This window comes from Mchenga conophoros, linkage group LG16 (genome assembly GCF_057382185.1).
Source record: "Mchenga conophoros isolate Kocher_MC1m ecotype Shallow Benthic linkage group LG16, M_conophoros_male_GT1.1, whole genome shotgun sequence".
NCBI lineage: Eukaryota > Metazoa > Chordata > Actinopteri > Cichliformes > Cichlidae > Mchenga > Mchenga conophoros.
The window spans coordinates 28,906,143-28,933,890 of NC_140541.1; the positions used below are offsets into that span (position 1 = coordinate 28,906,143).

General features: G+C 39.6%; 3 protein-coding genes and 1 pseudogene across 3 annotated transcripts; all 4 read right to left on the bottom strand.

Moving 5' to 3' along the window:
• Nucleotides 1-2,230: 2,230 nt before the first annotated feature.
• Nucleotides 2,231-3,581, bottom strand: LOC146557011 (olfactory receptor 4D1-like). The gene has a single exon (XM_085249609.1). It carries the CDS (start codon nt 3,164-3,166, stop codon nt 2,231-2,233), a length of 936 nt encoding a protein of 311 aa, XP_085105735.1. The 5' UTR covers nt 3,167-3,581.
• Nucleotides 3,582-12,618: 9,037 nt separating this feature from the next.
• LOC146557012 (olfactory receptor 10A6-like) lies at nt 12,619-13,812 on the bottom strand. The gene has a single exon (XM_085249678.1). The coding sequence runs from the start codon at nt 13,552-13,554 to the stop codon at nt 12,619-12,621; it is 936 nt and encodes a 311-aa protein (XP_085105804.1). The 5' UTR covers nt 13,555-13,812.
• Nucleotides 13,813-15,787: 1,975 nt separating this feature from the next.
• On the bottom strand, nt 15,788-16,743 carry LOC146557013 (olfactory receptor 10A3-like; annotated as a pseudogene).
• An 8,516-nt stretch (nt 16,744-25,259) lies between these two features.
• Nucleotides 25,260-26,201, bottom strand: LOC146557014 (olfactory receptor 6N1-like). The gene has a single exon (XM_085250541.1). It carries the CDS (start codon nt 26,199-26,201, stop codon nt 25,260-25,262), a length of 942 nt encoding a protein of 313 aa, XP_085106667.1.
• Nucleotides 26,202-27,748: the final 1,547 nt, after the last annotated feature.

Genomic DNA, 27,748 nt, shown 5'->3' on the forward strand with positions numbered 1-27,748 from the left:
TTGCATCTCTCTAAAACAAGTGAACTTACAGTAAAGGTGCCAATATTATAGTTAATGATGTTTTTACATATCAAGATAACAAAATGAATACGTCTAGTATAATTGTGTTTTCTCTGACTGGTTTCAGTACATCAGTGAACTACAGAGTCAAACTTTTCTCTCTCACATTATTGTGTTATTATTTCATTTTGATGGTAAACACTCTTATTTTAACTATAAGGTCAAACCCTACATGAACCCATGTATATATTTTTGTGTTCTTGGTGTATTAACTCTATGCGACTGCTGGGTTCCCCCCCAGATTTGCTTTTGACAATCATCTAATCTCATATGTGTGATGCCTTTTTCTAGATTTTGTTTTATATTTAAACACAAAAGCAGACTATTTTACTCCTAATGTCTTATGAAAGATATGTGACCATATGTAGACCACTGGAGTATCACTCTCTAATCTTTGTACAAAGGACTGCTGTGTTAGTCACTCTGTCCTGTCCTTCCTCTCTGCTTTGAGATTCTCATTATAAGCTTAGCATCACTTAAATTATTTGTATCCAACATAAACAAGCTTTACTGTGTGAACTTGTCAATTGTCAAACTTGCTTGTGGTTCAACAAAAGTGAATGCATTGCATGTTCATAGCAAGCAGGAAAAAGTTCACACAGACTTTTGTGTCACATTTATTTTGTCTTCTTAATATCTCGACTGCTTTGCTTTTTGATCTCATGTACTCAAGGTTTGGCTCAGCATCTCTACCACAGCATTTAAAGAACTTCATGGCCATTAAATTCCTCATCATCCCTCCTATTTTGAATCCAGTTTGTTATGGTTTGATCCTGACTAAAATTCAAAGATGAATGGTTTGTAATATTTCATATGCCAGCCTACACAAAAATATCAAAGTCTAATATTTGTAATTTCATTTGACCAATTTTGATGTTTAGCGTTTTACTCTGGTTTCAGAATAAATCTAACAAGTTACTGTCAAAGAAGGAAACTCGTAGTTTAAGTGGACAAGTTTGCTACATCTGTGTTGACCTTATGACCACGGTCTGCAGAAAGTATGCCACATGCTAAAGGACCCACCTCACCTTGCCCATCAGCTGTATGAATGCCAACAAATGTTAAAGGTCCATTGAAGCAACCACTACATGATGTAGAAGAAAAGTGCTTTTATCCCAGATTCACACTGAACTCTCCTCTGAACTCAGACATTCTATACATTAATAACAAATCTAGTGCAAGACAACTTAGTGTTTCTTTTTCTGCACAATTTTCTTTCTTTTAAAAGTCTTTTTTATTAGACAAAGGTTTCAGTGCAAGATATATTACAAAGTACTTCTTACACAATTTTCTTATATAAGTGCTTTATTTTTGAAAGAACTAATTTGACAGTTTTTTTTACTGTTTACGCAAGTGTATGTTTTGATGAATAAGTGTGCTAACTAAGTTTTATTTCTAGGTAGTTTATCGAATTTCATTGTACATTTCTAAATTGTTCCGGTTCAGTTGTTAGTTCAGAATGGACAAATGAAATATTAAACAACAGCAAAAAAATAAATAAAAAAGAATAAAATTAAATAAAATTATTTCTTATAACCCTGAATCAGGTAAGAGGTGGTATGTGATGTAAATTGTAAATGTAGTTTCCTGGCCTCTCTCCTCCTCACCAGTGTAGTGATTAAATATGTATCAAAGAGCCTAACTGCCATTTTTCTGATGGTGTTGATGACTGTGGGAAAATCTTCTTTGAGGGGAAAGTCATTGTATCTTAGGTCAGTCTGATTAAATTAACTAATGTCTCAAAGATAAAAATTTTAGATTTTAACTGACTGAAATGGATATGACATGAGCCCAAGAATCTTGCTTTGCCACGAGACTGTACATGCCACCAATTGCGAATCAGTTGACAGGTTAGGTCAACTGTGGTTTCCAGCTTGAAAATAATGTAGATATAACTTTGTATATTTAATTGCTTTGCTTGCCAGACTAATACTATTAGCACTGAAAGCTGAGACTCTGGAGCCCTGGAGTTTAGAGGAAATTAGATGTTGCAAAGTAGCTTTAGCAAAATAAAGAAAATAATTTGAATATCATAGGTCTTTTGTAAATTCAAATACATTAAGAAAATAAAATCAGCTTATCTCCAAATTATAGGAAGATTGCTGAATGTTACTTTCCTACACGGCAGAGATGCTGTCGATAGAGAGATAGTCTCTTACTGAACAAAGATTTATTTTCTCTTAAACAGAAGCATCTTACAGGCTTGCCTTATCTTTGGCAAATTAAATCCATACATAAATGGGGTGAGCATTGGTTGACAAATGAGGAGATACATAGGCAAAATTATACGGACTTCATCTGGTATCTGAGGGGCTAGAAGGCTGAAATCAATAGAGTGAAAAATGCACCCGACAAATAGGTTTGACACAGAGACGATCTGAGGGGTGCAAGTAGTCACGGCTTTCTGCTTGTTTTCTGTGGATGTTTTACGGCAAACTCGTAAAATCTTCAGGTAAGAAATTGAAATAAGACTGAATGGCATGAAAATGCTCAATAACGTAAAGAATATCATAGATATAGAGCTTTGGATTGGAACTGAACATGAAAGTCTAATTATTAATTGGTGGTCACAATATACATTATCAATAATATTTCCACAAAACCTTAAACCAAAGATGAATGAAAATGAGAGTAAAAAACTAACAAATGAAAAAATCCACACAAGCACAATCAACATACCCACTCTTTCTGTGTTCATAATAACATTATAGCTAAATGGATGGCAGATTGCAATATATCTGTCATATGCCATAGCTGTTAAACTGCAAAACTCAGCAGAACCACTTATGTACATACAACACATCTGCAGAAAACACCACGGCAGGGTCACTTCATGGCTATCTGAGAACATCTGTGAGAGCAAAAGAGGATAAAGTGCTGTGCTGGTGTTTATTTCGTTCACACATAAGTTGCTGAGCAGAATATACATTGGCTCATGCAGTCTTCTGTCCACATGTATAACCACAATAAGGACTGTGTTGGCCACACATATAGAGACATACCAAAACAATATTATGATAAAATATGGGTATTTGAAAGCTCCAACATTTCCATAAGCAGCCAGCACAAATGATACACTCTCACTTGAGTTTCCTATTTTCTGCATAATGTCACACAATGAACAAGACAAACTAATAATAATCAAACATCAGGAATCACAAAACAAAAAGCAAACAGGTTTATACTTTTACAAGATTCAATTCCAGAGATTCTTCACATGCTAAGAATACATAACAATAAGTTCAGCTTCTTCTCCCAACTAAACAAGACAACCTCTTTTGCTAGTATTTATGGCTGCAGCACTGAGGAGGAGAATGAGGTGGGCGCGGCTAAATTTGAGGTCCAGACAGAGTTAGAGACAATGGCATTCTTCCTCTTTGGCAGAGTTTTTTGTTTGTTTTAACTACCATAAATTCCACAGGTTTTCAGAATTGTAGAGGATAATAACCTTTTTATTCTTCTCAAGGGAAATTCAAATGTTTCTTAAGTGGTCCAAAATTGGATTTGAATTTCCACATTCTCAACTTTTCATATAAAAAAAATCAACTACACTTTCCAAGTCGAAACAACATTCTGATATCGTTCATGTTGATCCTAGTGGTATGGATAATTCCTGCCATACAGCTTGATGTCATCCATGTAGAGGAGGTGGTTGCCACTTGCTCCATTCCGTCGTCGGTCTTGTTAATTATCTTGTATCATGTTGTTCTCCAGAGTGTAGAACATCCAGCTGCAAATTTGGTGAAACTATTACAAAATCGATCATCAACCTATGGCCTAATGTGTCCTGGTGCCATGCTCATCTATGAATACCCTTATTTTTAAGCATTATGTTTGTTATAGACAAGCTGTAGTTTGCAAATATCACATCGTTTTCAGAGAAAATTGCAAAGTCAATACAGTAAGAGTGTCATGGTCCACGGCCTGGTGCCTGAGGAGCGGATGGGATGCCCACGCCTACGGGTGTGGCTGTTGTCTCCACACCTGCATCCCATTCCAGGCAATCATCAGGAGGACCATTTAACCCCGCACAGTCGGCTGCTTCACGCCAGTCCGTTAGTCACCATTCAACTTGGCCCTCACATGAAGGTGGATGTGGAATCTCAGGTTTCTTTTGAACTATGTTAATCCTTCTACTGTGTGCCAAGGTTATTGTTCGGCGTGTTTGAGCCTACACCTGCCCGTCCTCCTGCTCGCCTGGAGTTCAGATTAGCCACCGGTCATCATCTCCTCCGCCTTCCTGGAGCCCTCTCCCGCGGACCCTCACCCCTCCGGTTCCCACGGCCCAGCCCTGATTGTAAGATAAATAGCTCTACCCCGTTGTATGCTGTTATCTCCCTGCTCCCCAGTAACTCTCTTCCCTTCTCTTTTGCATCCTCCCACGGTCCCAATCACGGCGTTCCCGAGTTGTTATCTCTCGGTCCCTTGGTTCTAATATTAACACTGGATGTTTTCCTTTGATCATTCCGGGTCACCGTTAGTTTGAGAAATAAAGTTATTCAGCATGCATCCCGGCATATTGTGTTTGCTTCTGGGTCCAGCTTGCGTGCTAGAACTACAGTGGGGCAAAAAAGTATTTAGTCAGCCACCGATTGTGCATGTTCCCCCACTTAAAATGATGACAGAGGTCAGTAATTTGCACCAGAGGTACACTTCAACTGTGAGAGACAGAATGTGAAGAAAAAAAATCCATGAATTCACATGGTAGGATTTGTAAAGAATTTATTCGTAAATTAGGGTGGAAAATAAGTATTTGGTCACCTCAAACATGGAAAATCTCTGGCTCTCACAGACCTGTAATGTCTTCTGTAAGAAGCTTTTCTGTCCCCCACTCGTTACCTGTATGAATGGCACCTGTTTGAACTCATCATCTGTATAAAAGACACCTGTCCACAGCCTCAAACAGTCAGACTCCAAACTCCGCCATGGCCAAGACCAAAGAAGGACACCAGGAAAAGTATTGTAGACCTGCACCAGACTGGGAAGAGTGAATCTACAATAGGCAAGCAGCTTGGTGTGAAAAAAATCAACTGTGGGAGCAATCATCAGAAAATGGAATACATACAAGACCACTGATAATCTCCCACGATCTGGGGCTCCACGCAAGATCTCATCCCGTGGGGTCAAAATGATCATGAGAACGGTGAGCAAAGATCCCAGAACCACACGGGGGGACCTGGTGACCTGCAGAGACCTGGCACCAAAGTAACAAAGGTCACCATCAGTAACACACTACAACGGCAGGGAATCAAATCCCGCAGTGCCAGACGTGTTCCGCTGCTGAAGCCAGTGCATGTCCAGGCCCGTCTGAAGTTTGCCAGAGAGCACATGGATGATACAGCAGAGGATTGGGAGAATGTCATGTGGTCAGATGAAACCAAAGTAGAACTTTTTGGTACAAACTCAACTGTGAAGCATGGGGGTGGAAACATCATGCTATGGGGCTGTTTTTCTGCCAAGGGGACAGGACGACTGATCCGTGTTAAGGACAGAATGAATGGGGCCATGTATCGTGAGATTTTGAGCCAAAACCTCCTTCCATCAGTGAGAACTTTGAAGATGAAACAAGGCTGGGTCTTCCAACATGACAATGATCCAAAACACACCGCCCGGGCAACAAAGGAGTGGCTCCGTAAGAAGCATTTGAAAGTCCTGGAGTGGCCTAGCCAGTCTCCAGACCTCAACCCCATAGAAAATCTGTGGCGGGAGTTGAAAGTTGCTCGGCGACAGCCCCAAAACATCACTGCTCTCGAGAAGATCTGCATGGAGGAATGGGCCAAAATACCAGCTACTGTGTGTGCAAACCTGGTAAAGACCTATAGTAAACGTTTGACCTCTACTATTGCCAACAAAGGTTATGTTACAAAGTATTGAGTTGTATTTTTGTTATTGACCAAATACTTATTTTCCACCCTGATTTACGAATAAATTCTTTACAAATCCTACCATGTGGATTCATGGATTTTTTTTTTCACATTCTGTCTCTCACAGTTGAAGTGTACCTCTGGTGCAAATTACTGACCTCTGTCATCATTTTAGGTGGGGGAACTTGCACAATCGGTGGCTGACTAAATACTTTTTTGCCCCACTGTATGGTTTTTGACAGTACAGACTGGCCAGGATGGACCCAGCAGATCCAATACGCTCCACTATTAACAAGCAGGGCGCTATACTTGGTCGGCATGATCAGCTGCTCCAGTCACTCCAGGACCAATACACACTCAGGAAGAACTGCGTGCCAAACAACCCGAACCTACGTACCGCGGCATATCTTCTCCGCTGCTGGAACCCTTCCACGGGGAGCTGGACCTGTGTGGGGGGTTCTTTTGCAATGCTCCCTATTTTTTAGCTGTGCGGCGAATGCCTTCCCCACAGATGCTGCTAAGATTTCCCATTTTGTTGGGCTGCTGCGGGGACAGGCATTACCATGGGCTGAGGCTTATTTAACTTCTCATCCAATTCATCTTTGCCATTACAATGACTTTCTGGAGGAGTTCAAGGCGACCTTCTCTCCTCTGATCTCTGAGGATGATGCGGCACAGAAATTATTGGCATTCGGTCAGGGGCGGGGCAGTGTAGCTGAGTATATAGTAGAGGTTCGGACCATGGAGGTTGCCGTGGGTTGGCCCGATTTGGCCCTCCGCAGAATTTTTTTACTCTTGCTGAACGATCAGATGAGAGACCAGCTTGCATTCCACGAGGAAACAAAAACTTTTGAGGAGCTGGCATCCCTCGCCCGCAGGATTGATAGACGCCTGCGGGAGAGGGATGCCGAGCGGCGGCTCAAGCCATCGAGGCCCGTATTATGGCCGGAGTTTCACGTTTCATCGGCTCAACCCGCGGCTGCAAGCACTCGTTCTCCATCGCCTCCCCTGCCAGAACATATACAAATCGGTCGCTCCCGGCTCTCACCGGAAGAAAGGGAATGCCGTTTTCGGGCTGGGGACTGCTTATACTGTGGGAAGCCTGGTCACCGCATTGCTGCTTGCCCGGCCCACCCATGCTGCCCACCCGTATCCCTGGTGACCAACAACAAGACTTTTACATGCTGCGTGCTGGTGGACTCTGTAGCTGAACAGAATCTAATGGATGAGAAACTGTCAGGAGAGTAAGAGTTATCGCTTACACCGCTTGAACCACCCATCACCGCATCTACTTTGAATAATCAAGTGTTTGCTTTCATTACTCATCAAACCGCGCCAGTAAAGTGTCATGATCCCCGTGTCTACCCAGCCAGCTCCACAAGGCCACATGTGTTTTTGTGTACATTCTCCTCTCTCCTCCCGACCAGGGCGGAGCTCACTGCAGGCTCCCGCCCTTGGCACACACACACCTGCATCTCATCAGACTCTAATTATGGGTTGGACTCTTAAGACCGGGACGCAGACAGCCTCATCGCTGGATGATTGTGCTAGACACATCAGTGATCCTCAGCCTTGTATCTTTAAGCTCTGTGAACTAGCTGTGATCTCTGTGTAACCCCACTTTCTCCTGTGCACAGTTTCCACGGACCCCGTGATTTGAACATCCCAGCGCGTGCTCCCGACGCAGGGAAATCCAATTCTGCTGAGGAGACCTACCTTGGCACTTGTGCAGGTGAAACCAAAGGGAAGATATGTTTCACCATATTTTCTAGCCTTGGCTTAGAATGAAGTTGGTTTGGAAACATATTCAGCTATGCTTCATCTCCTGCTTTGCGTTTCTGTGGCCGCCCCGTGCTAGCAGTGTCCAAGCGTTTTTTTGGGGGGGTTTTTCCCCCCTTTTCATACCGCGCCCCCCCAGCAATGGGGCGGGCCCCACACTTTGGAAAGGTCTGCTCTAGAGTATCATGATTTACAGCAAGTGTTTAATAAAGATAAGGCTCGCTCACCGACCATACGATTGCGCCCTTGACTTACTTCCGGGAGCCCCACTGCCCTCTAGTAGACTGTATAACCTGTCCCATCCCGAGAGAATCCATGGCGAACTACATCCAGGAATGGCTGGCAGCAGGAATAGTCAGACCGTCTTCCTCCCCCATTGCTGCGGGCTTCTTCTGTGTGGGGGAAAAAGGACGGGTTGCTGTGGCCGTGTATCGATTATCGATATTTTATTTTAGTGTATTTGATTGTTTCTATTGTTCCTTAACATTGCTTTATTGTTGGCTGAATGTGTAAAGCGCTTTGGTCAACTATATTTATTTTAAATATATGTAGCTCCCCACCCGTGATACTGAGTCTAAATCCACTTACCTCAGTTTGGACCCCCTAGGTGGGGTGTTAGGTTCGTTACAGCCTAGATACCAACAAATGGTTCTGGTATAGACAGGAATCAGGGAAACTATCAGTAAACCTTTGCCTGCAAGTTAGACTTAACCAGTAGTACAAGAATCAACCCCAGACAACTCTTTAACACAAACCAACAGTTTACTGAATGTAAGGGCAGGAAAAGTAATGTACAACACACCCTTTTCTTAACTCAACTCAAATGATATCCAGCTCCATAAACAAATGAAACATGCTGTGTAAATGAAATATTTCCCTTTAAAATTATTGTCAAAGGAGCTTGCAAAGAAAGGCGTCTGGACTTCTTTAAGTTACTTGAAGACGTTTCACCTCTCATCCGAGAAGCTTCTTCAGTTCTAAGGTCAAATGGTGGAGAGTCCCAGATATAAACCTAGTGGGAGTAACCCCCCACAGAGGGACAAAAGGACCCCCTGATGATCCTCTAATCGCCTGAGACAAGGTGTGAAACTGGGTGTGGGCCCCAATCAGCCAGAGTTTCGGGTGAGTTCATTGTGAAACCTGGCCCCACCTTATCATGCGAATTCCTGAGATCAGATGGCCCAGGATGTGAGTGGGCGTTAAGGCGTCTGGGAAGGGATCTCAAAACTGGATTATAGATGGCAGAGAGTTGGTGTCGTAAACCCCTGCCTCTGTTCAAAGATGGTCGCTCACAGTGGACATAGTGGACATTCTTTCACTCCTCTTTCAAACCATCTGTCCTCTCTGTCCAAAATGTGAACATTGGTATCCTCGAAAGAGTGTCCTTTATCCTCAAGATGCAGATGGACTGCTGAGTCTTGTCCTGTGGAGGTGGCTCTTCTATGTTGTGCCATGCGCTTGTGAAGTGGCTGTTTGGTCTCTCCAATGTAGAGGTCTGGGCATTCCTCGCTGCACTGTACAGCATGGGGTCCACACCCAGTTTCACACCTTGTCTCAGGCGATTAGAGGATCATCAGGGGGTACTTTTGTCCCTCTGTGGGGGGTTACTCCCACTAGGTTTATATCTGGGACTCTCCACCATTTGACCTTAGAACTGAAGAAGCTTCTCGGATGAGAGGTGAAACGTCTTCAAGTAACTTAAAGAAGTCCAGACGCCTTTCTTTGCAAGCTCCTTTGACTACGATGACCTGGATGACTGAGAACCTTCACAGACATACCTTTGAAATTATGTTAAACAACACAAATTATGTTATCACCTCTTGGTAAGTGACTCACCAATATACACTCAAAAATATGCTACATAAATCCACTAAATACACAATATTCACACATGGGCCCCACACACACTCACATTCACACTTGTTGCAGGCCTGTTTGCTGCTCACGGCGAACGATGGAGAAAAATCCTCTTCTCCCCAGTAAGAGCACGAAAGTCCAACTTACAGTTCAGTTGCTCGGTAGGTTTCTGTTCACCAGTCCCAAACTAAATCCACTCTCCGCTCTCCCTGCGGACCGGTTGCTGTCTCTGCTACAGCGCGTTAGCCAGTCACTGTCCAGCTCTCCGACAGTCCATAGCGGCTGCCTCCGTGGCGCAGCCAAGCAGTCCGGGCTAGCCTTTAGCCTCGGCAGTCGTAGCTGGAAACACAGTTTTACACGGTGGTGCGACCGTTGAAACAAAAAGTCACTTCACCCACACTCTGTTGCGAAGCTCTCACACGGTTAGCTTTCTAGTCATACACTCTTTTGTGCTAGGTAACCTCAGTAAAACTAGCTGAGTCTCTCACTTTGGTTCAGCTAACCTCGTGCATCTCTCCATGCCGTTCTCCTCTCTTCCTCCATTACAACAGATACACAGGTCCCGTTTTTTGCTACCTTCACGGGCCTCCAGAAAATTAAAACTCTGAACAATACTTTAACTCTCTTCAGAGTTACATACCATAAAATAATACTTTATGATTAACATAACAGTTTCATTGCGCTAATTACCTATATTTACCTTGTGACATATTACAAGGCAAATTACATTCAGGGTACAGTTACATCACATAATATTAACTGTGAACACCTTATGTTACTGTGGCGTTTACGCCCATGGGAATTACGAGTATCTACTCCCAAATCCCCATCCGAGCTACACCTACAATATACATTAAGTTGAAGAAGAAGAAGTTGGAGGGCAAAACAGTACAGGGTCCCTCTGCCCTCCGGCCATCCTTTGAATTTTATTTTATTTTAGTTTAGCCAAATTGCCAGACAATTCCTGTGCTTTCAGACGCACTAACTGTTGTTTCATTCGGTGTGAAATTTTATAGGATTTCATCAGAAAAAGAAAATCCAGAGAGCAGGAGATTGTTATGTTTGTGCCAATTGCCCTCCGCAGGTAGGTCCAATCACAGTAGGTCAACCTGCTCCGCGAAAGAGCTATGTTTAATTGACCCAGTGTAATGATTGATGTATATGTAGCCACCACCATAAATCAGATAGTCAAGTAAATGCCTCAGTCATTAATAGTCAAATTCAGCAATAGTCAAATCAGTTATAAAGGCTTTTTATTTACCATCTGGTAAGGGAGATTAAAATATTGTAATTCTTTTCTTTCTGATTTAACCTTTTCTCTCGTTACATTTCTGTCATTTAAGATTTAAAGAACCATTTTGTCCTTGTGCCTTACTTCTCCCTTCATAAAGTCCTCTCCGACTTCCTGACACCCAGACCCACACATGTACAGTCATCATCATTTATATACACATACTATTGCTTACCCAAATGTGTCAAATATATATGACCTTTAACTGCCTTATTTAAATGATCTAGTCACCTTGATCATCACCTTTCACCTGTCTGATCATAATTAGTTATGATCACTTAAAGTTTTGCTGTAGCAGAGAAGCACCTAAAAACATACAACAACAATTCTAGGGACAGTGATGTTGTTCCCTGTCTGAGGGCAACACCCTGCAATAGATGATTAAGCTGCCATGAACCTGAAGGTTTATTCAAACTGCATTTTTATTTTAAAACGATCATTGTCATCATACTCAAATATTTAATATTTTTTTTCCTGAGCTATTACCATTAACCTTTCACTTAGAGCTCAGGAGACAAAAGAAAATATGAGGTTCCAGAGTAGCTTTTGCAAAACAAATTAAAATATATACATTTTTTTAAAAAAAAGGATTAATGAGCATTTTATAAACATAAATACATGACATGACACTTTCTTTATGTCTACAAAACAGAAGAAGATTGCTGACTTTTATTCTGCAACAGAGCACAGATGCTCTAAAGCACTCTCTTGCTGAACAAAGATATTGATTTTCTCTTAAACAGAAGCATTGTACGTGATTGCCTTATCTTTGGCAAATTAAATCCATACATAAATGGGGTGAGCATTGGCTGGCAAATGAGGAGATATATAGATAAAATGATATTGACTTCACCTGGCACATGAGCAGCTAAAAGGCTGAAATCAGTAGAGTGAAAAATACACCCGACAAACAGGTTTGACACAGAGACGATCTGAGGGGTGCAAGTAGTCACGGCTTTCTGCTTGTTTTCTGTGGATGTTTTTCGACAAACTGCCAAAATCGAATTTCATTGTACATTTCTAAATTGTTCCGGTTCAGTTGTTAGTTCAGAATGGACAAATGAAATATTAAACAACAGCAAAAAAATAAATAAAAAAGAATAAAATTAAATAAAATTATTTCTTATAACCCTGAATCAGGTAAGAGGTGGTATGTGATGTAAATTGTAAATGTAGTTTCCTGGCCTCTCTCCTCCTCACCAGTGTAGTGATTAAATATGTATCAAAGAGCCTAACTGCCATTTTTCTGATGGTGTTGATGACTGTGGGAAAATCTTCTTTGAGGGGAAAGTCATTGTATCTTAGGTCAGTCTGATTAAATTAACTAATGTCTCAAAGATAAAAATTTTAGATTTTAACTGACTGAAATGGATATGACATGAGCCCAAGAATCTTGCTTTGCCACGAGATTGTACATGCCACCAATTGCGAATCAGTTGACAGGTTAGGTCAACTGTGGTTTCCAGCTTGAAAATAATGTAGATATAACTTTGTATATTTAATAAATTTCTTTGCTTGCAAGACTAATACTATTAGCACTGAAAGCTGAGACTCTGGAGCCCTGGAGTTTAGAGGAAATTAGATGTTGCAAAGTAGCTTTAGCAAAATAAAGAAAATAATTTGAATATCATAGGTCTTTTGTAAATTCAAATACATTAAGAAAATAAAATCAGCTTATCTCCAAATTATAGGAAGATTGCTGAATGTTACTTTCCTACACGGCAGAGATGCTGTCGATAGAGAGATAGTCTCTTACTGAACAAAGATTTATTTTCTCTTAAACAGAAGCATCTTACAGGCTTGCCTTATCTTTGGCAAATTAAATCCATACATAAATGGGGTGAGCATTGGTTGACAAATGAGGAGATACATAGGCAAAATTATACGGACTTCATCTGGTATCTGAGGGGCTAGAAGGCTGAAATCAATAGAGTGAAAAATGCACCCGACAAATAGGTTTGACACAGAGACGATCTGAGGGGTGCAAGTAGTCACGGCTTTCTGCTTGTTTTCTGTGGATGTTTTACGGCAAACTCGTAAAATCTTCAGGTAAGAAATTGAAATAAGATTGAATGGCATGAAAATACTCAATAACGTAAAGAATATCATAGATATAGAGCTTTGGATTGGAACTGAACATGAAAGTCTAATTATTAATTGGTGGTCACGATATACATTATCAATAATATTTCCACAAAACCTTAAACCAAAGATGAATGAAAATGAGAGTAAAAAACTAACAAATGAAAAAATCCACACAAGCAGAATCAACATACCCACTCTTTCTTTGTTCATAATAACATTATAGCTAAATGGATGGCAGATTGCAATATATCTGTCATATGCCATAGCTGTTAAACTGCAAAACTCAGCAGGCCCACTTATGTACATACAACACATCTGCAGAAAACACCACGGCAGGGTCACTTCATGGCTATCTGAGAACATCTGTGAGAGCAAAAGAGGATAAAGTGCTGTGCTGGCGTTTATTTCGTTCACACATAAGTTGCTGAGCAGAATATACATTGGCTCATGCAGTCTTCTGTCCACATGTATAACCACAATAAGGACTGTGTTGGCCACACATATAGAGACATACCAAAACAATATTATGATAAAATATGGGTATTTGAAAGCTCCAACATTTCCATAAGCAGCCAGCACAAATGATACACTCTCACTTGAGTTTCCTATTTTCTGCATAATGTCACACAATGAACAAGACAAACTAATAATAATCAAACATCAGGAATCACAAAACAAAAAGCAAACAGGTTTATACTTTTACAAGATTCAATTCCAGAGATTCTTCACATGCTAAGAATACATAACAATAAGTTCAGCTTCTTCTCCCAACTAAACAAGACAACCTCTTTTGCTAGTATTTATGGCTGCAGCACTGAGGAGGAGAATGAGGTGGGCGCGGCTAAATTTGAGGTCCAGACAGAGTTAGAGACAATGGCATTCTTCCTCTTTGGCAGAGTTTTTTGTTTGTTTTAACTACCATAAATTCCACAGGTTTTCAGAATTGTAGAGGATAATAACCTTTTTATTCTTCTCAAGGGAAATTCAAATGTTTCTTAAGTGGTCCAAAATTGGATTTGAATTTCCACATTCTCAACTTTTCATATAAAAAAAATCAACTACACTTTCCAAGTCGAAACAACATTCTGATATCGTTCATGTTGATCCTAGTGGTATGGATAATTCCTGCCATACAGCTTGATGTCATCCATGTAGAGGAGGTGGTTGACACTCGTCGGTCTTGTTAATTATCTTGTATCATGTTGTTCTCCAGAGTGTAGAACATCCAGCTGCAAATTTGGTGAAACTATTACAAAATCGATCATCAACCTATGGCCTAATGTGTCCTGGTGCCATGCTCATCTATGAATACCCTTATTTTTAAGCATTATGTTTGTTATAGACAAGCTGTAGTTTGCAAAGGAGTCCAAGAACAGAATACCCCTCGGGTTCAGATCAGCCAGACTTTTCTTCATAATCGTACCCCAAGAAGCTGTCACTGATTGTGCCAATTTCAGCAATGAACTCTCCCAGTAGGAGTTTAGTTTAGCCAAAATGCCAGACAATTCATGTCCTATCGGAGACACTAATTGGTATTTGTAAATGACCATGGCAGACCTGATGACATTTTTCTGCATTTCAGCATCTTTTATTTATACTCAGGGTTGCTGTTCATCCACACACAGCAGCAGCTTCCCTGCTTTCATTTCATTTTTACTCGTTTCATTATAAAAAGAATATCCAGAGAGAAGGAGACTATGGATTTGTGTCAATTGCTCTCCCCAGGTGGAGCCATTCTTTGCCTTAGTGTTAGGGAGGGCAAGGAAGCACAGACATGGAAGTACACTTATGTTTACACTGAGTATTTCAGAACAATTCTCTATGCTGTTGCATGATGGGGCAGAAGGTTGAGGGTTGCAGATATAACAGACTCAAACTGATCTGCAACACACTACACACTACGATAGTCGCACACCCTTAATATCACATCGTTTACAGAGAAAATTGCAAAGTCAATATAGTAATAGGGGCAACTCAGTGTCCGCCACATATATGTAATTTTGTCTACTATACCAGGATATTTATAATTAGAGCTATTTGTATTTATTGAGCTATTTTGTGACTTTGTTATTTTGTAACTTGTATTATATCGTATCATTTCATTTAGTTTAGTTAGTTACTGTTCGTATTGTCTTGGAGCAACTGTGACCGCATAAATTCTCCTGGGATTAAGAAAGTGTTCTGATTCTGATTCTGATTAACTGAACCAGTGTAATGATTTCTGTATACAGACCCCATCAGCAATCAGATACAAATGAATCCACTAAATGTCTCACTCATTAATACTCAGATTTAACAATACTCAGATTAACACTTCTTAATTCCTATTTGATGAGTGAGTTTAAAATGATGTAGTTATTTTATTCCTGATTTGATCTTCTTCTCTCTGGTTACATTTCTGAGGGGATGACCCAAACAGTACAATCACATTCTTTCCTCCAGTAAGAAATTCTTGTACTCATTTCCTGTAAGTTGGTATAATTTTATGGTAGAGCATGGGGTCAACACAGATTCACTGATTCAAATGAGCAACTCAGCATTTACTGCTGAAACTTCCTGATAACTATATGATTGCTTGAATAATTTTTGTTGAAGCAGAGAAGCACCTAAAACTATTCTAAGGACAATGTAATAAACAAAATTTTGGTTTCCTGTCTGAGGGTAACATCAACCATTGCAGATTCAGTGGAAATTAGAGGTTGCACAGTAGCTTTTACAAAACAAAACAAAATGAACTGAATTAATGAAATGGGCCTTTTATAAAGGTAAATACATGACATAATCAGATTTTATTTTCTTCATGTGTACAAACCATAATATGTTTGATGAATGCTATTCCACCACAGATGCTCTAAAACAGTCTCTTTTTAAACAAAGACATTGATTTTCTCTTAAACACAAGCATTGTACATGATTGCCTTATCTTTGGCAAATTAAATCCATACATAAATGGGGTGAGCATTGGTTGACAAATAAGGAGATATATAGATAAAATTATACGGACTTCACCTGGCACATGAGCAGCTAAAACACTGGAATTGATAGCGTGAAAAATACACCCGACAAACAGGTTTGACACAGAGACGATCTGAGGGGTGCAAGTAGTCACGGCTTTCTGCTTGTTTTCTGTGGATGTTTTTCGACAAACTGCCAAAATCTTCATGTAAGAGACTGAAATGAGACTGAATGGTATGAAAATACTCAGTAACAGAAAGAATATGTCAGATATAAAGCTGTGGACTGAAACTGAACATGAAAGTCGAATTATTAATTTGTGGTCACAATACACATTATTAACAACATTTCCACAGAACGTCAAACTGAAGATGAATGAAAATGAGAATATAAAAATAAGAAATGAATAAACCCATACAAGTAGAATTAGAATAAACACTCTCTCTGTGTTCATAATCACATTATAGCGTAATGGATGACAGATTGAGATATATCTGTCATAGGCCATGGCTGCTAAACTGCAAAACTCAGCAGAAGCAGTTGTGTACATACAACACATCTGGAGAAAACACCACGGCAAGGTCACTTCATGGCTGTCTGAAAACATCTGTGAGAGCAAAAGAGGATACATCGATGTGCTGCCATTTATTTCGTTCACACATAAATTGCTAAGCAGTATATACATTGCTCATGCAGTCTTCTGTCCACATGTATGACCACAATAAGGACTGTGTTGGCCACACATATAGAGACATACCAGAACAATATTATACTAAAATACATGTATTTTAAAGCTCCAACATTTCCATAAGCAGCCAGCACAAATGATACAGTCTCACTTGAGTTTCCCATTTTCTGCATAATTTGCACAGTGAACAAGTTTGATCAGTAATAATGATATGAATGGTCCAATTTCCTTAGGGATTATGAAAGTATTTTGATTCTGATTCTTTTCGATATGAATAAGAGTACCCAATCCCGATGGTTTAGCAAAGTTTCTAATATTCTGTTCAAATCTGTTTTAGACATGCATGCTACCTCATTATGATATGTTCCTTCTCAACAGCTGTTATACCTGTTACACAATGCGCGCATCAGTAAGCAAAGAACAAAGAGTAGTTTTATACTTTACAAGACCAAAGCTCAGAAATTAGCTCCTTTCATCCCAACTGAATGAGACCAAAGAATCTGCTAACATTTATAGCTGCAGCACAGAGGAGGAGCAATAAAGTGGGAGTGTACTTGAGGGCCAATGACAATAATGGCAATAGAAAATGGCATTCTTCTTTAACAGATATATCTGACTTTTTTTTAAATCATGCATTCTAAATTCATAAAATCAACACAACACAGTACAGCTTTAACAGGTTAAGCAGCAGAAAATGGATGGATGGATTGGTTGGTTTTCTGCAGAATCTTTTGAATGGTATAATCTATACTGTGTTTAAAAATAAAGTTGGGATCCAGTCCAAATTGTAAATTAAAAAAAATGCAATAATATGCAAAATGATTTGGGCCCTTTGTTTAGTGGTTCTGTTGTGTAGAGTTTTCATCAGAAAAGACATCCAGCATAAACATCTGCTAAATCAAATATGTGGACCTACAACTGTGGGCAGGACACTTTTTCTTATCTCCCTTATGAAAAAGGGAGCAGACAAGCTGCTTAAATGTGTTAAGAGGAAGTCCTAGTGTAGTTTGTGTAAATGTGTAATTTATGTTTTATAGCTTTATAAAAGAGGAACAATTTTGTGGTTTTTATAGGTTATTGAGAAATAAGAACTGATTCTGCTCACTTAAGATGGAATTATGTTGTATGTGGTCAATAATGTAAAATGACTCCTGGTTTAAATAAAAAGCACTGTGGTGCTAGCAAATTTTGTTATCAAAAAGCCTGCACTAAGCTCACCCCAGTTCCACTCCAAACACTTGGATTACTTGGAATAGTACTGATCATGAGACTTTATTGCCCAACTTCTCTTTTATAAGCCAGACGTGGTCAAGTTAGCAGCCATACAAAACATCTAAAAAATACTACAAGTATAAGTATAAAACCACAACAAACAGTTTTAAAAAACAAAACAAAAACAATATAAAACAGCGGTCCCCAACTTTTTTTATTCCCAGCAGACAAGTTTATCCACAACGTTATTTTCACGGACTGACCTTTAAGGTGTCACGGATAAATACAACAAAATAAAACCAGTACAGGTACCAAAACGAGAAGATTTATTCATAACACATGGGAAAAGACCCAGGGACACCGAGTTAATGATAAAAACGATAGAAAAAATAACACTAAAAACAGATTTAAAAACCCTGAAAACTATGAAATTCACACTGGTGTTTCCTGTGTCATCGGCCTGGAAAGTGGCCGGACAGGACGTGCAGGACCAGACGGCATAGAGACCTCAGGCGCAGACGAAGCTAGACGGAGTGAGGCAGGACCAGGCGACGCCAAAGGCGAAGACACGGAAGCTGGGCCAGGCGACGCCGAAGGCGAAGACACGGAGGTTGGACCAGACGAAGCTGAAGACTCGGAGGCTGGACCAGACGAGGGCGCAGACTCGGAGGCTAGACCAGACGAGGGCGCAGACTCGGAGGCTGGACCAGACGAGGGTGGCGCTGCAGGCGATGGCGTGGGAGCCGCAGGTGGTGGCGCTGCAGGCGACGGCGCTGCAGGACCCTCCAGCAGGAGCGGAGGGTCAGCTGACCTGGAAACCGGAGCAGGGACAAACTGGGCCCTAGCCCCCCTCACCCGAGGAACTGATACAGGTGCAGGAGATGGCTGGACTGCAGCTTCCCTGGGTGGAGGAGCACAGGAAGGCAAAGGAGCAGGCTCACTGAAAACTGGCTCATCAAAAATAGGTGACGATATAGGTAGATTGCAACACAGACACAAGGAAACACAGGGCTTAAATACACAGAGGGAGCAAGGGTAACAGGAGGGAAACACAGCTGGGGCAAATCAGGCCTAACGAGACAAGGGGAAGCAAAATCAGACACATTAACATCAGACATGGACTTTCAAAGTAAAACGGGAAACACATAACACAGACTGAACAAAAGACACAGACTCACATGCAGGCACTACAACAGAGGGAACAGAGACGTGGGACCAGGGCAGACACAGACACTGACTGGACATGGGGATATAGCGGACAGGGGAGACAGCAACTAAGGATTACACAGAGACAAAACATAACTCTAACAAAGAAACCAAAGCATAGAAATGATAGATAATATATAAACTCAAAACCCTGGGTCAACGACCCAGGCATCCTAACACACTCGAGCCTGAACTCTTGCGACACGGTACCAAACTCATGGACCGGTACGGGGTTGGGCCTGCTGATGTAAAACATTAGAACACAGAGTGGCTTCTTAAAGTAAACATCAATAAGTCTCCTTCACTTTATTCCTTATTATGCTTTTACATTTTTTAAAGCATAATAATTAAAGTAAATTTAGATTTTTCTCTATATTCCTTGTCTAAGGTGCATAGAATGTTTGACATATCTGTCAGAACTCTAGGTACATCAGGAAGCAACCCTTTCGAAGAGTATAGCTGGTAACTTTTGGTAGTGGGACAGGGAGACTGTAAGATTACCTAAAACAGCTTTATGAAGAAAAATACCAGTGCTGTTTTCTTCGAATGGTCAGTGATGGCTAACCCACCAAATTATAAAGAACGCAGTGGTAAGTCAGAGACTGTCATGGTCCCTGTGCCTGCCCAGCCGGCCTCACAAGGCTACACTTGTGAGGCCGGCTGGGCAGGCACAGGGACCATGACAGAGACTTTATGATAAAACATAGTGATGCATTATAGACTACATGAAGACTACTGAGAACTGAAGAGGAAACATACAGTGTGTCACCATAATCAATTACAGGCAAAAGGGTAAAAAGATTTATTTCTAAAGTAAAAAACATTTTTCCCTTTAATTTTCATAATAAGACTAGCAATGTGTACATTAGAGAGAAACTTGTCATCAAACTTTATACCCAAATATTTGTAGGCATGTACCATTTCAATGGTTTTGCCAACATCTGTACCAACGCTAAGATCATCAAACATCCGTGGGTGAGCTTTCGAGAACACGATAAATTCTGTTTTATGAACATTTAAAACCAATTTTAAATGCAGAAAAATGGATTGTAATAAGTGAAATGCATTCACTGCCTGCTCTACAGAAGGTGCAAATGTTTATATGACAGTGTCATCAGCATAAAGATTTATTTTTTCTAGAAAGCTTTTACTCAAATCATGTATAAAACAGAAAATAAAGCAGATCCCAAAATAGAACCCTGTGGGACACCTTTTGCTCACTCAAGTAAAGCCCAGTTATTTTTGTTTATCTGGCTTGTTGCCAGAATTCTGAAGGGTCGCATGTTTAATTGGCTAAGAATCAATAATAATGACAATATCAGAAATAAAGTAGCACATTTATTCACATTTTTGTGTGTCAGAGCCCTGATTCCATTCATGAGATGACGAATGAGGTGAAGAAGACGAAGATGACATTTTATTAAGATGACTGTAGTGTGGCATGTTTCCTGCATGTTTTTGCTTCTTTGGTGAAAGGGAACCCTTCTCAAACATAGGTATGATCCTCCACATCTTAGGTCTGAAGGTGCAAGCATGAAATAAAATCACACCTCAGGAACCTATGACATCTGCTCCATCTTTAGTCTACTACATATGCGGCCGGTTTTTAGCCATATACATAAAATGTTATTTTGCAAAATGGCAAACTCCATCTGGTCGATTTGTGGCCTCCACAAAACAGTGCTCACTCCTGTATATTTTTAATGTATCAATTCAGAGCTTATAAGCGTTTATGAATATGTTGAAAGATACATTTTCACACTAATTAATGTATATTTATGGTTACAATATTCTTTGTTTTGGTGAATTATTTTAAATGATATGTAATGCAAGTATGTAATAAAAGTAAAGCAAACATCATGCATGACTGAGTTGTGTGTTTTTGTTGAAAGAAAAAAAACTTCTCTGGAGACCTTTCTTTTGAGACAACTCCCTGCAAACGTGATTAGCATGCTATTACTAACAGACAATAATAATATAATAAAAGATTATCAAGTAAACATGATGATTACTGGACTAATGACCATTAGTCCAGGGCACTCTTTTATCCCCAGGACATTAAGTGTGTGTGATGCTTAGGGAGCAGCAGTCTCCAGGCTGATGTAGCTGTGGGCCAAACTCTCTGCTACAAGTCCAGTAATATTAACACCAAGGAACAAATAAAAATATTTTCTTATTTGTAAATTTATTTTTATTGAAATAAACCTCAGGACAGTGTGTACAAGAATCATCTCTACTGAAAATAACAGTCAAAAATAATGTTTACTAGAGTTTATTTCATAAATGAAAATATTCTCAGCTTGTAAACAGCCAGTAACACTGAAATAGACAAATGTTTGTCACTGACTAATTACAAGACCTTAAAGTGTTTTCCTTTGAGGAAGCAAGAGAGAGGTAATAGTATTTAATGGAGAAATATCTCCTTAATGGAGGAATGAAAAAAATGCATCCCAGTCTCATGTAACCTTTCTCTAGTACAGAATAAACTGGGCCAAAAATCAAAGAAAGGACAGGTGAGGTTTCCCTGATAAAGAAACTAAAGAGCAACAAAAATGTAGATATTTAGGATTTTATTGAGTTATTGCGAAATCAACACAAAAAACAACTTCTGACTAGGTGGGCAGCCTCTACTTGTCTACTTACCACCATGTTAGTTGCAATGGACTTAGACTGCACACACAGTCCCATTGTCAAAGAATAATGGCCTCAAATACATAACCTAGTCGTTACCACTGAATACAATATAACAAATGAATCTTTTAAATAGGTTTTGTGTATTATATGAGTGAAACGTTGAGACCAGCAAAGAGAAAAAACATTAAATAGACAACCTTAGGAGTACAGTTTCATTTCACCAGCTACCGCCACACTAGGGCCTACCTACAGACCAGCGTTCACTCCCACTGTACTAAAACTAGAGATGGACCGATCCGATATTACGTATTGGTATCGGTCCGATACTGACCTAAATTACTGGATCGGATATCGGAGAAAAATAAAAAATGTAATCCGATCCATTAAATATCACGAAAGCACCTCACAAAACTTGCAACACGCCGTAACTCACCTCAGAACGTTAGCACGTCGGAGCAGTATGCATCACGTGATAGAGCGGCTGTGGCATGCGGGACCTGTCGGTGGTCTGGATAGCATGTGGAGCTTCGCTAGCAACCCGGCATTTCATCTCCGACAAAGTTATCCCCGAGAGAAGTAAAGCAAGTGTGTAAGTCCATCTCTGAATGTTTGTAAAGCATTCCTGCGTTAAGCTTACCAAACGATATATGGAGCGACTGCCTCTTCTGGCTGCTACTTCAATCATGAAACTGCTTAATGATCAGCTGATCGGCTTTTCTGTCGCGAGTCCGTCTCTCTGGTTTGTTTTTGGCCCACTTTGCACCAGAAAGAGGAAACCAGCGGCTGAACAACAGCAGCACGTTTAAGCTTGATCAGCTGTTGTTAGAATTTATTTATTATTACTTTCTACTCGAGGATCTTTTTCTACGTAGCTGACGGCTGGTAACTGTGCAGGGGTGGATCTAGCAAAGTTTAGCCAGGGGGGCCGATAGGGCATGAACAGGGAAAAGGGGGCACAAAGACATACTTTTCTTTCTTATTCTCATTTAAAATGTCGAGCTTTTAATAAATAATTATCTGACACCCAAAGTTTTAATTTGATGCAAAATGAATAGAAGTCAATTACTGTATATAGTGACTATTAAGTCTAATATATATACCCTAGTAAGCTATAGTACTTTTTCCTTTGGGAAGGTACCATCTGTGCAGTCTGCAATTTTGTTGAAGAAAGATGTTGAATCTATTTAATATTTCTTGAAAAATAATTGATTTCTGTGCTTTTTTTTTCACACTGCATCAAATTAAGGTTGATTACGTTGATTAAGCATCATGAGGTGGAGCGTGAGGGGTGGTTCCCTATTTTTTATTTATTTATTTTTGTTGTTGCTGGGAGTTGGAACCCTATTAGTTAGGTTGCTTAATATTTACGCTAAGTACTCTTTAAAATACCAGAATAGGGAGGATGGTGTAGGTTTAAGTTTATTAGATTGATCAGTATTGCTGAACTATGAAATTTTTTTTTTTTTGCATACAGGTATAACAGAATAGCTTTAGTGTAGTTGTTGTTTTAAACTTGAGTATGAACTTATACAAAATGCAGCAAGATATTTAAAAAAAAAAAAACAGTTTTGTTGATTAAAAAACACTATATCGGATTCATATCGGTATCGGCAGATATCCAAATTCATGATATCGGTATCGGTATCGGACATAAAAAAGTGGTATCGTGCCATCTCTAACTAAAACTGGCTGCAATTTACTTAGAAAGCACTAATGAGATGTGACAAAATGGCTACATGAAAACATTTTTTAGTTATGAAGAAAATTTTAAATTTTAAAATACCAGTGTCAACAAGCAGAATAAAAGATGGATACAGCTAACATTTACCATTCGTCAGTCCCATTTTAAAGCCTTGGGATTAACATTTCCCCCATCACCAGTCCAATCACTACCTTGGTTTTGAAACCAGATGTGATAAGATAGGAACAGGCCTGACTCTGACTGAGAATAGCCCAAATATCCCTTCTTTCTGAAACAGGGGATATACAAAGTTTATTTAATTTTATTCAACATGACCCAAAAATCAATGACTAAGACTCTAAGCTAAGCAGGGAAGTGTTTAGAGTCAAGTCTGAGGAGCTTTTTTCCCCACATGCATGTAAATGTCTTTTTGCAACCACAGGTATCACCTCCTGGTGGCCATTATTAAAAATAATGCAGATTTAAAGCACTTAACTATTCAGACCCAGAAGCTGCATCCAAATTTTACATGAAGGCAGCAGTGGGGAGGTTGCAATGTTAGGAATGTTCCATGAATCCAGGAGATTCTTAAGGTACTGAACATGTTAGGAAGTCTTCAGATAACTACCAAGGTGACTTCAAGGCAGAGAGAAAAGCAACATTAGCAGAAGGAGCACATGAGCCGTTTTCAGGAGCACGAGGGAGCTTGATTATTACTCGGCAATTTTTCTCCTGCAAACCTCCACCTGAGATTCAGAGAGACTGAGAAAAAGCAAAAGTACTGTAATCTGCCTTTTTTGTGACTACATTACCCATGCCCTTTCAGTGACAGATTCATGCTGTTGTCAGTAGAAAGCTAAAATAAACTATTTGCATCTGTTTGGTTATAAATCTACAAATTATAAATGGTCCTTGTTTAGATTTGACCCTGTTGTGTCCAAAAGAGTTGTGTGATGTGTGAATTCTGTGTTGTCCAACATTGTGAGTCCGGCCCTATAGTACTACATATCTGATGCAGTTAGCAACGGATTTTCAAGAAAGGCAACATATTATATCTTTATCACAAATGCCATCTTGATATGTTAAATGTGAAACCAATAGCAGACTCTCTGTTTTTGCTGTTTAATCCTCATTTTATCACCGCCTTTATTCATCAAAGTGCTTTAAAGACGGAAACTGACCGGTATTGGTTTCGGACCTGGTCCCTATTGTTACGACTGTTCAAGCCGACCACTTAAAAAGTGGAGACATTACAAACTATTTGTACATTGTTTTGGTTGTGTCACTGTCTCCAGCCACAGTTTTTTACAGTGTGACTGTAGCTGAGAAAGTACGGTAGCTGAGATGTGCTTGATTCTTTGTACACAGACAGATATCTTTTGAACAAATGTTGCTGATGCACATGTGAGCTAATGTCCAGCATTTAATAAATGAATTCATGAATAGATGACACATGCACATTTAGGCAGGTTATCCTCCCCCCGATATCAAACGGAATCAACTTGTCACACCTTTCGTGTCCAAACAGAATGTGTGTATGTGTTCTGACTCTGCAGGAATTATATTAAATGAGAAAAGTTGAGAATAATTGCTTTACTTTTAGATAAAAATAAGAATTATGTGCATATTGTACTTTACATTGACACATAATAAAGTAGTGCTTAAGAATTCACCAGAATCCAAGAAATTAAGCATCTGTCTCTCATCACAATGCTCAAATCATAGCTAAAAATAAGACATGGCTTTACATAAATTTACATTTGATACTTTTACATCACATAACTCCATACTGAACTTTTAGAACTCTAATTATAATGAAATGGAAACATGAGACATTATGTGGCCATTAATCAAATCAATCATTCATCCATCGTTAAATGTTATCATACTAGTATCATGTATCATACTTTCCTTTTTTATCTGAATATCAGTGTCAATCTTTTAATACTATTGGCTTTTTACACCGAATCTTTGATATGCTAGCCTACACAAAAATATCATTCGCCTTCGAATTTTAGTCAGGACCCAACCGTAACAAACTGGATTTAAAATAGGAGGGATGATGAGGAATTCAATGGCCATGAAGTTCTTTAAATGCTGTGGCAGAGATGCTGATCCATACCTCGAGAACATGAGATCAAAAAGCAAAGCAGTCGTGACATTCAGCAGACAAAATAAATGTGGCGCACAAGTCTGTGTGAACTTTTTCCTACCTGCTCGAGATTTTAAAGCTACATTAACAAGCTGCACATATGAACATGCAATGCAGACAACATGACAACAATAAAAGGTGATGAAAATCAGCCCGACAATGTCATTCACTTTTGTTGAACCACAAGCAAGTTTGACAATTGACCAGTTCTCACAGTAAAGCTTGTTTATGTTGGAGCCACATAATTTAAGTGTTGACGTTAAGCTTATGACGAGAGTCTCAAAGCAGAGAGGAACAAGCCAGGACAGAGTGACTAACACCACAGTCCTTCGTACAGACATTACAGAGTGATACTCCAGTGGTCTACATATGGCCAAATATCTGTCATAAGCCATTAGGACTAAAGTAGAGTAGTCAACCTTTGCATTTGAATATATAACAAACACTTGCAAAAGGCATCCAACATATGAGATTAGATGTGTGTCAGACAACAGATCAAAGGCAAATCTGGGAAAAAACCCAGCAGTCCCATAAAGTCCATTAATACACAAGGAACACAAAAATATATACATGGGTTCATGTAGGTTTTGATCTGATATTATAGTTAAAATAAGAGATATGTTTACCATCAAAATGAGAAAATAACACAGCAAAGTGAGAGAGAAAAGTGTGACTCTGTAGTTCACAGTTGCACTGAAACCAGTCAGAGAAAACACAACTATACTAGACGTATTCATTTTGCTATTTTGATATGTAAAAACATCATTAACTATAATATTGGCACCTTTACTGTAAGTGCACTTGCTTTAGAAAGCTACAAAATTTAAGGCAGGATGTTGGAGAAGACTCCTCCTTCTACATTGCTGCCGTGTGATTTGCTGACAGTTCAAATGTTTGAATTTAATATATTTTAGGAATTGTATATTTCTATATCTATCTTTTCTACCATGATGAAATAAAAAACAATCTCATCATGTTTTTAGTCCACAATATTTTTGCAGGGTCCAACTTAACGATTTTCTCTAAGAAAGAAAATGAACATTTATTGAGAAAAAAGTCTCTTTTAGAAAAATTTTTTGTGTCATTTTATTATTACTGTAACCTTATTGCACAAGGAAACCAAACAACAGTTTGATAAATTAGATACATTCATTTTTAAACAAAGTTGTCGCATTGTTGTTTGAAAAGTGTTCCTATGACAAATGATTAAGGACCAGTTGCAGTACTAGTCTAGAGTAACCCCCTCATTTCTTTAGATTTTGTTCAGAAAATTCTAACGAGCTCTGTTTTATGATCACATTTATTCTTCAACACAGTCTGAGCTAAGTATTTTTTAAAGTATTCAAAGTAGTAGCAGGAATACTTCTCCAGGCTTCTCGATAGACATTCAAAGCTCTTCTTTGGATGTTAGCTGTCTTTTGTTCTGTTTTCTGTGAAGATGATCCCACAACACTTCAATAATTATTAGGCCCAGTCCATGACTGATTTCATTGTTTGTTTGTTTTTCTATCCATGTATGCTTTTACTACATTGACCGTGTATTTGGGATCAAAATCCTCTGATACTTTTCTAGATTCCTAATTCCAAGAGGGAATGGGCAAGAGCCCCATCACCACTGACTGAAATGCAGCCCCTGTCACGGCCGAGGCCGCTTCAAAATGTGACAGGACTCAAATGCAGGACGCCGAACAGCACGTACAGTGGGGCAAAAAAGTATTTAGTCAGCCACCGATTGTGCAAGTTCCCCCACCTAAAATGATGACAGAGGTCAGTAATTTGCACCAGAGGTACACTTCAACTGTGAGAGACAGAATGTGAAAAAAAAAAAAATCCATGAATCCACATGGTAGGATTTGTAAAGAATTTATTCGTAAATCAGGGTGGAAAATAAGTATTTGGTCAATAACAAAAATACAACTCAATACTTTGTAACATAACCTTTGTTGGCAATAACAGAGGTCAAACGTTTACTATAGGTCTTTACCAGGTTTGCACACACAGTAGCTGGTATTTTGGCCCATTCCTCCATGCAGATCTTCTCGAGAGCAGTGATGTTTTGGGGCTGTCGCCGAGCAACACGGACTTTCAACTCCCGCCACAGATTTTCTATGGGGTTGAGGTCTGGAGACTGGCTAGGCCACTCCAGGACTTTCAAATGCTTCTTACGGAGCCAGTCCTTTGTTGCCCGGGCGGTGTGTTTTGGATCATTGTCATGTTGGAAGACCCAGCCTCGTTTCATCTTCAAAGTTCTCACTGATGGAAGGAGGTTTTGGCTCAAAATCTC

What these genes read in the sequence shown, in the direction of transcription:
- LOC146557011 (XM_085249609.1), bottom strand. Translation starts at nt 3,166, where the DNA reads ATGCAGAAAATAGGAAACTCAAGTGAGAGTGTATCATTTGTGCTGGCT.
- LOC146557012 (XM_085249678.1), bottom strand. Translation starts at nt 13,554, where the DNA reads ATGCAGAAAATAGGAAACTCAAGTGAGAGTGTATCATTTGTGCTGGCT.
- LOC146557014 (XM_085250541.1), bottom strand. Translation starts at nt 26,201, where the DNA reads ATGAATACGTCTAGTATAGTTGTGTTTTCTCTGACTGGTTTCAGTGCA.